This window comes from Scomber scombrus, chromosome 17 (genome assembly GCF_963691925.1).
Source record: "Scomber scombrus chromosome 17, fScoSco1.1, whole genome shotgun sequence".
NCBI lineage: Eukaryota > Metazoa > Chordata > Actinopteri > Scombriformes > Scombridae > Scomber > Scomber scombrus.
Genome location: NC_084986.1, coordinates 6,884,301 through 6,900,467, shown reverse-complemented (window position 1 = coordinate 6,900,467; position 16,167 = coordinate 6,884,301). Strand labels below are relative to the sequence as shown.

The following is a 16,167-nucleotide window of genomic DNA, read 5'->3' as shown; positions in this document are numbered from 1 at the left end:
CATGAACTTGATTTCCTGCATGCTAATAGCAGCACAATGTATACAGACTCTAACCAGCCCGTCTGGTTAGCAGCTAGTGTTGCATACAAGAGATTTAGATCCAACCGTCACCCCGCCCATCCTTTTTTTTTTTCCTTTCTTACTTCATCATCTCTATCCTTCCTGCATTATTCCTCTCTTTATAAAGGGTGTGTCTGTTCTAGCTCAGTCCTGCTCAGGTAGTCTTTAGACCGAAGGGGAACAATAACAAAAAGAGAGAGTCAAGATTCATGTGCAGTACTTTAAGATACAACTTCTGCATCCAGTCAGTATGGAAGTGTGTCTTTTCTTTTGTGCAATGAGAGCAAAAAATGACAGATGTTGTTGGAAGCATTGACTGTAAATTGGAAACATGCCACTGTCACTTTCTGCAGTTATGAGTTGGACCGTACGGCTGCTCATTAGTCTGGGTTTTATGGGTCAAACAAAGGCATTTTTTAACAACTCGGTCCAGCACCAAAGGGACTTATAAACTCTTGATAGACACCATATCTGTGCTGTTTGTGAAGCCAGGGCTAATTTGTTGTTTTCGACAAACAATAGAGCCTTCATTCCTCAGAGTCAATGTGTTACAGAGCTTGTTTGTTTTGTTTTTTTCCTCCTCTCCATTGCTGAAAAAAGGTCTATGTTACTGCTTGTTGGAAAAGGTTTGTCAGGACTCAGGACTGTGCAGGGGTGCGGGGGGAGGAAAAACATGGACGGGATAGTGACATCACACGCCGACAAAAATGGGACTATTTAATGCACGTACGCCGACGTGTTTTATACACCGTCATTGGTCTAAATACCACTGACAACAGCTGAAGACTGAAATGTCAGCTGACAGATTTTTGTGCAGCTGAATAGGAGTCTGTTCCAGCTCAGTCCTGCTCAGGTAGCCAGTTTCTCTTGACTAAAGGGAATAAGAAGAAAGGAGAGGAAAGACGCAGATTCTGTACTTTTTAAAATGCGATTAATGCATTCAGGCAGTATGCAAATGTGTCTTTTGTTTCTGCTGTAAATTTAAAAGCGTGCCACTGGGCGTGTTTTGTGTGTCCCCTTATATGTTGCCAAAGCAGTCCAGTCCTCCTCCTCTCCTCCTGTAACAGTCAGCCAGGCAGAGCAGTGCAGGTAGATGCTCCCTGGAGGGTTTTGGCCCCTGCTCAGGTTACCTTGTTCGGTAAATATCCCTTAGGGCAATCACCCTGCAGCCATGACAGTATGAATCCCTGCCTTTGTTAAAAGAGATAGGCTCATATTTCATAGTTATCCTATGCATTTTTGTGTGTGTGTGTGTCTGTCTGTTTCAGTGTGTGTCTCATCTGCCCTGACATGCTTCAGCTGCTGTATGTTTCCCTTTGGGGCCCGACGTGAACAGGTTTCACCAGCTGCACGTATCACAGACAAGTACTTCTGTGGTCCCAGATGGCTCATATAGAAGCAGAAGTGCAAAAAGTAAACTGGTTTGACCCGCCTGACAGTCAGTAAGCGAGCTGGTTTTAACTGGGAGTCATCAGTTTCTCTAATAAAAGCACTCTTGATTAGCTTCTCAGTCAACATTATTATGTTATGAGCATAATCTTTCTCACACAAAAGCTTTGCGACTAGCCAATTTCACTTACTTTGTGCTTAGTCAGCTTGCGGCCCGACAGGTTTAACTGAACTTGCTCGTGTGAGCCTTGGGGGTGTTAATATGTAACAGCACCCTCAGGTTTCGCTGCAGCAGGTAATGCAGCAGCTGCTCTCAGACTCTCGAAAATGGTTGAGATTAATGAAGACTTGTTGCTGCTGTAACTTAACTTATTAGCAGTTAGCAGGCCTGTAAAACTTTACTACATGTGCTGTGAGCTGCCCTTGAAGGGTTTTGCTGGGATATTTATCAGCCTCTGCAGAACAGTGTTTAGAGAATGAAACAGAAATTGTGAGGGCTTTCTTATCTGGGCTTGGCTTTGATAACAACTGTAATTTAAAGGGCCTTTTTTAAAATCTGTTTATTGCATCAAACATATTTGCTTGTTTCATATCCTGACTTTGAGAACTGCTATGCATCTCTAATGTGTGACCGTCCAACCAAGAAGGGCTCTGTAGTCTCAAGTCACTGAAATGTGGTACACCCTGGCTGATGTAACGTAGTGTAGGTCTGAACATTGTTGGTCGTAGACTTGCTGACCTGCCTTCCTCCTCCCTCTGCTTTAGTGAGTCCTTGGTGCTGTGAGACTCTGCTAGTTATCTCAGGAATGTCCTCGCCAGCCCAGGAGAGGACAGGACTTAATGTTGCTCTTTCATGAACGGGCCAAGTCGTACATAGGGAGGCCTTGTTTCATTACAGCCCACCATGTGTGGCCATGACCAAAATTTGCAGCCCTTTTTTAAAACCCAGATTGATGTGTTTACCTGAGTGGAGACTTTGTTTAAGAGTTGGGTTTGGTACTGCGCTTCATATGGGGCTTCTCTGGAAAGTTGGTGCATATGTTTAAGTATGATTTATCGTAACCTGTCCAACGAGCATATACAACCAAGTTTCTTTTTGTCAGTCTTAAATAACTTTCAGATCTTACGCTTCAACTGCTTACACACTCTTGAACTGTCTTCAGCGCCTCCGTTTCAATACGTTTTTCCACTGACAAGTCAACAGACATTTCACCTGCTTTCTTTTTTTACTTTTTAATATTAAATAATTTCATCTCCAACTCTTCCAATTACACTTCAACTGGATTCACTACTTACTTTGCTTCAGTTAACATTTTAACTCATTTTACTGCTTACACTTTCACTGACACTTCAAACCCTTTCAGGTTTCAGGTCGTCACCTTTGATCAATAAGCAAACACTTTAGCTAACGTTGTCTGTCAATTTATAGGCATGAACCGGCACTTATGTCTTTCAGAAGCTCCACTTAAATTGACATTTCCAACTCAATTTTTTTTTTTACAATTCAACTCCTTTCAATGCTCAAACTTCACCTGAATCTTAAACTCCTTGTATCACTTTTAACACTTCAACTACACCTTCGACCAATCCAGCATTTCAACTATTTCACATGTAGCAGCAGCAATCACACGCACATTTTCTTCATAAAATTAAGCCAATTACATTTTTCAGTTTTCTTTTCTTTTCAGTTTTTTTCCCCCAGCTTTCTAATACTACACTGTGATTAGATGTCTTTGCTCCAGAGCCACTTTGGTGACTGTAGACTGAACCCTCATTGCCTTGAATGAATGATGGCCTCTGTAACTTTTCCTGAAAGCTTCGCTAAAGTAAAGCTAGAAATGTTAATGTTAGAAAAGGTTCAAAAGGATCTAAGGAGATTAAAAAAAATTCCAAAACAGATGTCAACACCACTTACATGAACAACACACTCTTTCTGTCTCTACCACTTTGACTATTTCTGATAGTATAGAGAGTTTTAATTCAAATCTGATGCAGGCATGTGTATCAGAAGACCTAAGATATGAAGGGTACATGATCATATAACCAATCTAGCACTTTTCCCAAAGTAAAGCTTGCTATAAATGTTCATGTTAGAAAAGGTTCAAAATGATCTAAGGAGATTAAATAACAGCTCAAAAGAGACGTTAACACCACTTTCATGTATAACACACTCTTTCTGTCACTACCACTTTGACTAGCTCCGATGTGGTCTTTGATATTTTAAGAATATATAAAATACTGTTTATTAAATCTAATTCAGGAATGTGCATCTGAAGGCCCAAGATATGAAAAGCACTAAGAGATTTAATATGCATTTAACGTCCAACATGTAACGAATCTAGCATTGGATTTATGGCGTCTAATCTAACCTCATAATACAAAATCTCATGTGTTCTGCTCTCACACAAACGCTACACTGATGACTGACGCCATAAAATCGCAGCACAGCACAGAACATGTCCGATAATTAAATTTGACGTCCGCTTGCAGGAATGCGGTGATGTGTTTAGTGACTGATGCACAGGATACTATTGTCGGCTGCGCTGGGTTGAAGCTAAAACTCAGTGACTCGTGTTTCTTAAGTGCCCTGGTAAGAATGCAGAGATTTGGGCTCGGCTGGCGTCTCTGGGACACCGACAGGCTCTTAGTGCTGCTGAAGGTCACATTCCCCGCTTTATTCGCAATGAGCCAAAAAGGATTAGTCACCATGACAGATTTTGAAGCTTTGCAAACGATTAAAACACCCTCGACTCGGTATCCTTGAAAATTCTCCTTTCTAACTCCACTGACTTTGACCTGGAGTCCTTTCACACTTTTTCTTTTATTTTAAGTATAAAGTATTCAAGCATTAAAAGAAACAGTGGCTTTTATGTCACTCTAATTTAAAAAAACAACATTAAAGTGTCATAAGTTTGCTGTTTGGCCAACAAGATCATCTAGCTTCAGTAAAGTGATCAGCTCAACCAGTTTTTCTCTTTTCAGTTCACTTCACTTAAATGATTATAAGAACAGGCCTAAGGGGGTAAATTCATAGTAAAAAGAGGCACAAACTAGACAAACATTTGGAAAAAACATAACATGCATTCATTTATAATGCTGAAATGTTTTTTTTTCTTCAAACCTTGAACCATCTATCAATCCTTTAAAATGAGCTTGTGATTCCCAGGTTGGGAACCACTGGCATCAAGGTTAGAGAAGCAGTCTTGTGATTAAAGAGGTCAAGGGTCAAAGACTCCCCAGACTGGGTGGGAAAATGTTGGTGGGAGACAGAAGAAAGTCCGCTCACTGTAGCTCCTAATGCAGACATAGTTTTAATGGGACATACATATACAAGGGTCAATGATGTTTTTTCGTGTCCATGTGGTTTAGTCAAATTTAAAGGGGTTAGAATGTGAAAGTAAACGGGTGAATAACTTTCACACTTTCTTTTTTTGTGGACCCAGCATCAAATTTCTGCTTTTAATCCATTTAGAGAGAATATATTAGAGGATTATGGCAAAAATGTCTAAGTGGTGTAACCATAAAAACTTTGTACCAAATAATTCAACTTGCTTAAAAACACTAAATTCTCAATAAAACACCATATCAACTAGTTTATGATCTTAGATTAATTGGGATAAATTGTTACAAATATTAAATCTAATCTGGGGAATCATGGAGATCAGGAACCATTTAAACATTTTTAAAATGAAGTCATTATTTGTATAAGTCCACTTAAATACACTGTAGGTGTATTAAATATTTAATATTTATCATTCTTTTGTGGTTACACCATTTGACATTTACAGGAGCATTCAGTCTTACTTTTGGTTTAAAAAAATGGTGCAAATGTCCTTTCAAATGACATAAAACCAACAAAAATACAAAATGTACATTTTAACAAACTTGATGCTGCTTTTAAGACATTTTTAAAGATATTTTTGAATTGCTCATCTTGCCAACCCTTATTTGTCACTGACCCATTTACAGGTATACATGTAAGTGTACATTTATATGAAACATCACTCTTGATATCCCATTAAAACTATATCTACACTGGGAGCTCTGCCTTTCACAGATTAAGTTCTTTAGACCAGCAGCTGGTTTTCTGTTTTGGATGTGCACGTCTTCCACACAATGGGGAAAAATGAACAAGTAACTTTCTCCCTACATTCAACAACAACAACCTGGAGAGTTTCCAAGTGTGACTGCTTGTTACTGTGTGTGAAAGTTAAGTGCTGCTGAATCAGGACTCCGCTTCAGCATGAACTTTGTTTTCCTGACACTTTTTAAGCTGGATCAGAGTTACGGATGAATGAATATCACCAGTGATAAATATATTCATATGTCCTTGCCTCGGCGAGGTCGCTTGCTATGTTTCCACCGGTGTGTAAATCCACAGGCCTGTGATAGAGTCGCAGTGAGATTTAAAATAGTTTTACAGCTTTGTTTGACATGTTCATGTTCATTTAAACACCAAACGTTAACTGATTATTTTCATGTTGTCTCTCTTCTGCCTGCAGGAATCAGCCAAAGGTGAGTTGAATCAAACTCTCAATTAAATAAGATTTTTTTTTTTTTTTAATGCATAAATTCATTCTTTAAGTCTTTCATTATATGTTCTGCTTTAGTTGTTTCAGATTTTAATCCAGTATCTTGTGTGTTCTCAGGTTTTTGCCTATGATCACTGTTTCTGGTCCATTGATGAATCTCAGAAAGACAAGTTTGCGGGTTAGTACATTTTACACAGTGTCATTGTGTTTTTAGCTTTGTGTGCAACTTCACTGCCTGGTGAGTCATTTCTCAAACTTATCTCATGGCAGTATGTTTCCTGATATTCTGAACTATTTATGGAGTTGTAGAAAGGGACTGAATCAGAGCGCAGGATGCAGAGTTACACATTGTTTACCTCTTGATCAGTTCTGTGGTGCTGAATATCTTTTAAATTGGTAAAACAATAATATTGCCAAGAGGGTTTCTTAACAATGTGAGGGGCTTTTAATTATTCAGCAGCCAGTCTTAGATGCATTGAATCTGAATAAAGTCTCCACCATGTCTATTCTGGGCAGTGAAAGAGTGAAAATAATAAGTTGTGCAGAATCTGAAAAGATAGTTTTTTTTTTACTTGCCTGCAGCTTTTCCTCCACATTGCTTTTCTTTTTAATGTAATCTTGAATTTAAAGTTGATGTATAGCTCTGGTAGCCTCTTAAAGTACATGTTTTTTTTATGTCTGTGCAGGTCAAGAAGTTGTGTTCCAGTGCCTTGGAGAGAGTCTGCTGGATAACGCCTTTTTGGGCTACAACGCCTGCATCTTTGCTTATGGACAGACAGGTAATAGTTAAACCCCTGCATGCCAGAATTATGGTTAACATAAATACAGAAGAAATCCTTTAATATGTCAATGTTAAGTCACACCTGCGTCTTGTTTAGTGAAAGTTTATCGGTTCATTTCCAGTTGATATTAACACAGTTTGATTGTTTTTTTCTTACAGTACTCTTTGATTATGGTTATTCCCAGCATGCAGCGCTCAATCAAATTAAGCAGTTTTCTTTTTTAGACAGTTTGCCACCATGATGGCTGCTGACTGTTAGGGCTCCAGCAAACAATCTTAACAACATTTTGACACAGCTGTAATTAATAACGCTAATAATGGCTGCATTTCAGTTAGATGTGCTGGATCCAGGGCCCTGCTGTAGGTCTTTATTACAGCAGATACTTTGACTTTGGCACAGGTGAAACTTAACACATTTAACGACGGCTACGCTCCATTTGGCTGAAACCAACCTGCACCACACGAGGCCCCTGAAACCTGCAGTGATGATTCATGTTATTACTTACACCTGTGTGTACTGTGTCTCATATCTTAATGAGGCATAAATTTGTACTTTTTATTAAAAGCAGGTGGGCTAAACATGTCAAAGGACGTTGACCTCTCCAGGTGCCTTGTTAGTGTGATCAAGATGTTCTAGTTAGACAAAAGTTAAACATTATTAGCCTGGAGAATGTATTATAGCATGATATTATATTGATTTGGAAGACACTCTGTGCCCAAAATAACTTGTTAGTGGGTTTATTTTGGTATGTCTTTTTTTTTAACTCATCTGAATCTCTGCCATGAAGACACTTATTTTTTTCTGTTATACGAAGTGTTAATTTATCCCTGTTGAATTTTCATGAAAGCTTGTGAAGTGTTGTGGTGCATCTGTTTATTTATAGTCATACATGCATACATACAATGCTTTTTTAGGGAATCATTAGCCATACTCTCCAGATCTGTTCTTAATTAAATATTTGGCCTCATTTTCATCTAAATAAGTAGTTCCCTGGTGGTGGAACGAGTTACCAAACTCTTTCAGAAAGAGCTAAATATTAAAGCCTTGACACACTTTCACTTATATAGTTTTATTTATTATAATTGTACAGACAGAAATCATGTTCTGCATGTCTTCAGTAAATTCAGACACTTGTTTTTCTTTCTCCACTCAGTATTTTGACCTGTGTGTCCTCAGGCTCCGGGAAGTCGTACACAATGATGGGCACAGCGGAGCAGCCTGGTCTGATCCCTCGACTCTGCAGCTCGCTGTTCAACAGGAAAGTGCACGAGGCCCGGGAGGGGGAGAGCTTCACCGTGGAGGTCTCCTACATGGAGATCTACAACGAGAAGGTCCGGGACCTGCTCGACCCCAAAGGGTGAGGAACTGTTTAGTATGACTCTGTGAAAGTTAAAGGAGTCATATACATATTTCATTTAATGACCCTGCATGGGAAATCTTTGGACCCTGCTGAGATTTTTATAGCTCTGTTTTGATACATGCTGGAGAAAGTGCGTCATTAAGGCTACGTTTTCTGGGATATTTTGCTTAAGTATATTAATATTATGTTTTCAAATGGGTTGAATAATACTGTATTCGATGATTAATGTCTCTCCAGAAGTCGACAAGCGCTGAGGGTGAGAGAGCACAAAGTTTTGGGGCCTTACGTTGACGGCCTGTCTCGTCTGGCTGTGGCCAGCTACAAGGTACCGCAGGCTTTTCGTTATGAGCTACATCTAATTACTCCTTTTGTTTTTCTTTTACCTTTCATTACATCGCGCTGCCGAGGGGGAAAGTTCTTTCATTACATGACTTTTGTTTATTTGCGTTGTCTCTGACAGGACATAGAGTCCCTGATGTCAGAGGGAAATAAATCTCGCACCGTCGCAGCCACGAACATGAACGAAGAGAGCAGCAGATCCCACGCTGTGTTCAACATCATCCTCACACACACACTCATGGACCTGAAGTCTGGGGTAAGACACAGACACACTTAGCAACATCAAACAGGGTCATAACCCCTTTTTTTAAAAGAAATAAATCCTCTATTATCAGCGTTAATGTCTAAATTATACTGTATGTAGCTTTTGATCGTTTTCTCCAATTAATTGCTAAATTGTTTCAATAAAATGTCAAAAATGGAGAAAAATACATCTTCAAAGAGCTCAAGTTGACCTATATGATTAGTTTTTTTTCTATATTATTTTTTCTATTCAGCTGTAATCTTTGTTTTAAATTGACTTTAAATGTAATATCAGAAAATGTTTTTGTCATTTAATTCACACATCAAAGCTCACCCATGAATCTGTTAAAGTCTTTAAATGAATCTCCAGAACTGCAACTTGTCTTTAATAGAGTACAATGGATTTTAATATGATGTTTTTTTAATTTTTAATATGCATTCGCTCCAGACGAGTGGAGAGAAGGTGAGCAAGCTGAGTCTGGTGGATCTGGCCGGCAGCGAACGTGCAGCCAAGACTGGAGCAGCGGGGGAAAGACTGAAAGAAGGCAGCAACATCAATAAGTAAGTCAGCTGAAAATCTAAAAAAAACAACAACAAAAAAACATCACAATAAAAGACTTATAACCTTCAGTGGAGCCGGCTTTTACTTCCAGGAACTAAATTAAGTGGCCAAGCAGTTTTCCTCAAAGGGGATTACTGGCTGGGATTATGTTTGTTTTCTGTCTACACTTACATTTGTTACTTGAAACCCTTTTTTATATATATTTTATTTAGCTGCAGTCGCTGAAAACTGCGTTAAAAAACTGATGTGAGTCTCAACAAGGTCAATAATATGTAATAAAGAATGTCTGGATGACTTGTGGTGTTATTTTTCTGTCCTCCCTCCCCTCTTTTCCTCCCTCTCTCCATCCCTCCCCCTTCAAGATCTCTCAGTACTCTTGGTTTGGTGATTTCAGCCTTGGCTGACCACGGAGCGGGGAAGAACAGGAGCAAGTTTGTTCCCTACAGAGACTCTGTGCTCACCTGGCTGCTCAAGGTACAAAAGAAGAACATACCAGAGATTCTCAGTAAAGATTCAACAGGAAAATACATTTCTATCCATCTGCAGCTTGTAATCCTACCATCGATTAATTAGCTTTCTTTGAAGGCTTATAATGAGCTTTACTGTAATAACTTTAAACCAGAAATACCTCTTATTTTCTGCATGCTTTCCACCAACATCCTTAGAGGCATTGTACAGTGTTAAAATCTCATCATGAGACTTATTACAGGTGCTGCTTTGTCAGAATATAAAATCCAGTTTCTTTTACCGGCTTTAAAACACAACAGGGTGACTAAAACAATAAGCATTTTTTTAATTTAAAGAAACTGGACCTCTGATTAATTAATTTTCTGATATTGGTTTTTTCCCCCCCATTAAGTTTCAAGGCTTTGCTTACTATTTTCATTAGCTCTGCTCAGTTGGAAAAAGGAACCTTTTACAGCTTGGTGTCTTTAATTTGGGTTTTTTAAATTAGTCTTTAATTTGGCTGCAGATAGCATTGTGAAAGTGTTAAACATAGCTTTCTAAAAACCTACAGAACCTCTGATTTCCCCCAAACACAGCACGCTCATTAATCATACCCCTCTCACTTATTCTGTAATTGTTTTTCTGAACCAAATTAGCAGCGATTCTTATTTCTACAGAGCACAGTCTGAGGTTTTTTCATTACTTTTGTGTCAACTCTCGGTTTGTCCCCTCAGGACAGTCTGGGTGGGAACAGTCGCACCGCGATGGTCGCCACCATCAGCCCGGCGGCGGACAACTTCGACGAGACGCTGTCCACCCTGCGTTACGCCGACAGGGCCAAGAGCATCGTAAATCACGCCGTGGTCAACGAAGACCCCAACGCCAGGATCATCAGAGAGCTCAGAGAGGAAGTGGAGAAACTGAAGGAGCAGCTCACCGCGGCTGAGGTTTAGATTATTTTAACTTATACAATTAAGGAGAAAAAAAAGATTGCAATTGTGTTAACACCTGTGGAAATTACTTTGGTTTAACGTGAATATGATATTGCATTATTGTTTTCTTTATTACATAAAGGAGCAGTGTGTTTTAGTTTAAGTTGGATCTATTCATATATAATATTCATAAGTATGTTTTTAATTGGTGTATAATCACCTGAAACTAAGAATAGTTGTGTTTTCATTACCTTAGAATGATGATGAACCTTTATATCTACATAGGAAGCAGATCCTCTTCCACGTTGCACCGCCATACTTCTACAGTAGCCCAGTATGGACAAACCAAACACTGGCTCTAGAAAGGGCCTTAATTGCAATCTACAACCTCACCATTAGATGGCACTAAATCCTACACACTGGTCCTTTAATACTTTTTGTGAAAAACATTGTAAAAAAAAGAAGGCGGGTAGTGTAATGTAGCTTGTGTTCTTCTCAGTCTATGAAGGCCCCCGAGCTGAAGGACCGACTGGAGGAGTCTGAGAAACTGATCCAAGAGATGACGGTTACATGGGAGGACAAACTCAGAAAAACTGAGGCTATTGCACAGGTAACACACACACACACACACACACACACACACACACACACACACACACACACACACACACACACACACACACACTTCAGAGGACATTACATTGACTTACATTCATTTCCTGGAGACTTACCCAAACCCAAACCTTGCACCCAACCTTAACATAACGCTAAACCACTTTAAACTTTGAACTTTTTCATTAAGGGGACTTCCATGGTAAAAAAGTTAATTCCACTTGTTATACTCAAACAGAACTTTATTGCATTTTTTGTTGTTGATTTTTGCACGTAAAAAAAAGTGCAGCAGACACATTTAATCAAACTGAGGAGATATGATCAAAATATGAGTAATTGTCTCCTTTTTCCACTCAATCATTCGTTCAGTCACGCTGAATGAACAGAACCTAATTCGACTTAACCCGACTCATTCACGGAGCGTTATCAGCAAGGAGGTTATTTTCACAGTAGTTTCGCCTCAGCTCCTTCAGTTGTTTTTCTCCTGCATTTTCTTCCATCGAGCAGCCAAATATTAGAATAAATTAAATATAGAAAATGTGTTTTTCTTTTAATAGGAGCGTCAGAAGCAGCTGGAGAGTCTGGGCATTTCCCTGCAGTCGTCTGGCATCAGAGTGGTGGACGATAAGTGTTTCCTGGTCAACCTGAACGCCGACCCTGCCCTCAACGAGCTGCTGGTCTACTACCTGAAGGTACACACACACACACATAGTCTAACGCTGTATACTCAGCATGTAGCGGCTGATTAACGTGTACAAAAACACAGATGCACACATCTGTTCTTTCCAAATTGTGAATATTTTGACCATCTTCCCTCTACGTGTCTTCTTGTCCAGGAGCACACACGTGTGGGCTCGGCCAACTCGCAGGACATCCAGCTGTGTGGGATGGCCATCCAAGCCGAGCACTGCGTCATCGACATCACGGAGAACAGCGGCGTCGTGCTCACTCCCCACCGCAATGCTCGGTATGCACTCACTTCACAGACGACAACTCTGTGCACCACTGATTTCAGTTTGTCTGTAGCATATTCCCATCAGCCCCGAGGAGTCATTTTTGCTCAGGTCATTGAACATTAATGAAAAAGAAGGTGTTTTTACTAATTATGACAGATCTGGATAATCCCTAAAACCTAAGAGTTTAATATTAAGTAAACCTCTGCAAAAGTGGAAGAATTTCATCAAATGTTATAACACCTGACAAGATGGGAATGGAAAGGAATATATGTGAACGTCTGAAATGTGATATATACCTTTTTATTTACATTATATTGCATTAGCAGACGTTTTCCAGATGATTCAGTCCAACGAGTAAAATATTTTTTAAGTAACAGAAAAGCTCCAGCTTATAGGAGTCACATCTGGTAGGGAGAGCTTGGTACTGTCAAGTTTTTCAAACATTATCTGAGCTTCAGCACTAAAAGCAATACCTTACTTTGAGGAATATGAACATTTTCCTAGCAAGTCTTCTTGATAAAAGGCAAAAGCATAAAATATATCAAAGACACTCAAATGTCTTAATAATATAGTCTAAAAATGGGAAAAAAATACCAGCTTTTTAGTACCTTTTCGATATTCTGTACTGAACTTTGATCGGTGCCAAAAATATTGAGGTTCATTACTCAGCCTTACATGTTTTTCTTAATGTGTAAATGTATATATGTAGTTTATTTGTGTGTCTGCTTACCTTTACCTCTTATACACGGGTCTTGTAGAAGGAGAGTCATATCTCAATGAAACTACCAGCTATAAATAAAGGATTAATAAATAAAAATAAAATAATGGTTGGAAACCTGCACCAACCTGAAAATGAATTTACAAGTTCTTTGACACTGGCAAGACCATTAGTACCTTTTTTTTTAGTTTAAGTAATTATATTTTATGCATCATCTCAATACTTTCTTTCATGTTTTATAAATCTGTATTTCTTTGTTATAGAACATGTGTGAATGGTGCTGTAGTCACCAGTCCGGTCCAGCTTCATCACGGAGACCGAATCCTGTGGGGAAACAACCACTTCTTCAGGTCGGTTTCATCTAAAGAGAGCTGAATATGAACCCATTGTGTTTTCATTTCTCATTCTGTGTCATGTTGTAATTCATTTACATATGGTCACAAACTCTTCATTGTGTCTCTTCCTATTTTTGACTCACTGTCTCACTTCCTGTTTCTTCCGCTCACTCTTTCTCACGTTATACATCCGTACACATCCACCACTTGCTCATGCACACACATACACACAGGATCAACCTGCCCAGGCATATGGCGCACACAGGGGGTGAGGATGAGGAAAGCGGGGCTGTGATGAAGACCTGTTTGAGCACAGACCGTCTGGAGGTGGACTTTGACGCATCCAGCGACGTGTCGAGCGAGCTGAGCTTCGGCTACGAGTTCGCCCAGGCCGAAGTGATGATGAAAGGCATGGGCAACAACGGTGAGTCAGACTGAAATGTAGAGCAGTGAAGAAGATGCTCTTCATCGAGAGACAAACGCATGAAGGCATTCTCACTCTGATATAATAAAATACATGCTGATATGTGTCAACTTCCACAAGGCCTGTTTTTTTTTTTTTTGGCTTTGCAGATGTGATCAAAACAGTGACAATGCATTTTTCATTATTTTACACAGTTGAATGCTTAACATTTACTGCATCAGAAGAGCAGACATAAAATCTATAAAAATGCCTACAAATTGAGTACAATATATAATTATAATGCTTAATAAATGCTCAGATGTGTACACTGTTATCTAAAATTACTTTTTCCTAGGATTTGGACATCTCTACAGGTGTAAGTAAAGTTTATCCACCTTGGGATTTTCTTTCCTCTGTCTGTGGGAAATGTTGGAAGTGATGCATGTTTATGAGCTGGAGGGGAACTATTCACTCACCACCATGTTAAATATTCCTTAAAGGCAGGATTAGTTAAATTCATACCAGTTTTTACCAATTATTTAAGGATAAGTCTTGACGTTATTTCATATTTTTCTTAATACAGCCTTGGTTGTACTTTTTATTGTGTGCTAATAAGCAAATGTTAGCATGCAAACATTTTAAATTAAGATGATAAATATGGAAATATTGTATCACTCATATACGAAATAAGAAAAACTAATTACCTGCATGTTTAGCATTTACCTCAAAGCCTACTAACATGGCTGTAGAGTCTTATTCTTTTTTTTTTTTTTTTAAAGGCTCAGTAATCCCTTAAAACTGCTGGGCACTGCAGTTTTTTGCAAGTTTTACTCAAACAGCAGGAAATTGTACTTTTTTTGGGGGAACTATTTTCAGCTGCAGATGATTGACTTAAACATGGCTCATTTAACAAATAAGCTTTGAGGCACAGGGGAATATCAGGCTTCAGATACACAATTCTTATAAGGAAGTTCATCGTTGGTATTTTTATGGTATTTCTTGACATTAAGAAAAATAGAGAAAAGCTTCATTCTTAAATTAAACCAGGTCAGTTATCTATTACAGTTTCATAAAAGCACAATATGTCCATCAAGTTACTCCAAACAGCTTGTGCAGTATAATCCAGATGTTTAGACCTCCAAATGATTGAGCTATGATTCCACAAGTTCAATATTTACCCCGTTATCTCCTGTATTTTCCACAATGTTCTCATTGTATGAAGGCTGAAGCTCTCTTTAAGAAGACTCTACTTGTCAAAACAGAGAGATTGAGGTAAATATTTGACTTTTGGACGCACACACTCTTTAGCTCTTTGAGGTCCTTTTGAAGTAGTTTCAGGTAATATGGGGGTGTCTGAATTTTCAGTTTGGGATGAACGGTTCCTGTAACCTTTTGATATAAGTTGCTTATCTTAAACTGCTCTCTTTGTCTGCCACATTTTTCACCTCTCACATCTCCTTATCACTTTCTACCCCACTCACTCTTTCTTTCTTAATTTATTCCTCTTCTTCTTCTTCTTCCCTAGACCCTTTGCAGTCCGTCTTACAGACCTTGGAAAGGCAGCATGAGGAGGAGAAGCGCTGCGCCCTGGAGCGTCAGAGGCTGATGTACGAACAGGAGCTGCAGCAGCTTCGCCAACGGCTCACCCCCGAAAAACCGAACCTCCTGGATCTCACAGGCCCGCCCAATAACGCTGCTGCTGCTGCTTCAGCCGGGTCGTTTCCTGGCTCCCAAAAACGCATGCGGCGCTGGAGCGAGGACAGGTGAGACACAGCAGGAGGGTACGGAAGGTTTACAATGCGGTTAAAGATATCGTAGATGCCTTGTTTGATCTTGTGTTTGTGGTTCAGAGAGGCGATGATGACTCGCAGCCTGAGGCGTCTGAGGGAGCAGATAGTTCGAGCCAACCTGTTGGCTCAGGAGGCCGGCTTCATCGCGGAGGAGCTCAACAAGAGGACGGAGTACCTGGTCACTTTGCAGATACCTGCTGCCAACCTGGACGCTAACAGGAAGGTAGAGATTTATTATTTATAGTTATTTTCCAACCAATGGTTAGGTAGGGGCTTTCCTTTCCACACTGAGGGTCTAATGATCTGTTTTACATTTTCTGGGTTGAAAAAAAAGCTGCATTTGCCACCAAAAAGCACAAAACAGCCAAGAAAAACACAGTTAGTCGTCCAAAAAACCTTTTAAATTCTAGGGTTGTTTGGGAACATGATTAACATTAATACAAGCACACAGTAGACATGCTTCCTGTCTTTCATGCAGGCTTTAAGTTACTCACGCACTTCTCTCTCTCCTTTCATAGCGTGACGCGGTGCTGAGCGAGCCGGCCATCCAGATTCGCCGAAAAGGTAAAGGGAAACAGATCTGGGCTCTGGAGAAGATGGAGAACAGGCTGGTGGACATGAGGGAGCTCTACCAGGAGTGGAAGGACTATGACGAAGACAACCCTGTGAGTAAGAAAGACAGAGAGATGAGGGCAATTGTGTCATTT

At 39.6% G+C, this 16,167-nt stretch overlaps 1 protein-coding gene across 4 annotated transcripts in view; it reads left to right on the top strand.

Moving 5' to 3' along the window:
- The window catches only part of LOC133997951 (kinesin-like protein KIF13B), a 39,461-nt gene that overhangs the window by 4,793 nt on the left and 18,501 nt on the right, over positions 1-16,167 (top strand). For all 4 annotated transcript variants that reach the window (XM_062437688.1, XM_062437685.1, XM_062437684.1 and 1 more), the window contains exons 5-21: positions 5,952-5,964; positions 6,099-6,159; positions 6,668-6,760; positions 7,940-8,120; positions 8,361-8,448; positions 8,584-8,718; positions 9,154-9,266; positions 9,630-9,741; positions 10,449-10,661; positions 11,146-11,256; positions 11,816-11,950; positions 12,095-12,225; positions 13,196-13,282; positions 13,501-13,691; positions 15,196-15,433; positions 15,521-15,683; positions 15,979-16,125. In XM_062437688.1, the coding sequence (XP_062293672.1) occupies positions 5,952-5,964; positions 6,099-6,159; positions 6,668-6,760; positions 7,940-8,120; positions 8,361-8,448; positions 8,584-8,718; positions 9,154-9,266; positions 9,630-9,741; positions 10,449-10,661; positions 11,146-11,256; positions 11,816-11,950; positions 12,095-12,225; positions 13,196-13,282; positions 13,501-13,691; positions 15,196-15,433; positions 15,521-15,683; positions 15,979-16,125 (2,212 nt within the window). The remainder of the gene's footprint in view (positions 1-5,951; positions 5,965-6,098; positions 6,160-6,667; positions 6,761-7,939; positions 8,121-8,360; positions 8,449-8,583; positions 8,719-9,153; positions 9,267-9,629; positions 9,742-10,448; positions 10,662-11,145; positions 11,257-11,815; positions 11,951-12,094; positions 12,226-13,195; positions 13,283-13,500; positions 13,692-15,195; positions 15,434-15,520; positions 15,684-15,978; positions 16,126-16,167) is intronic.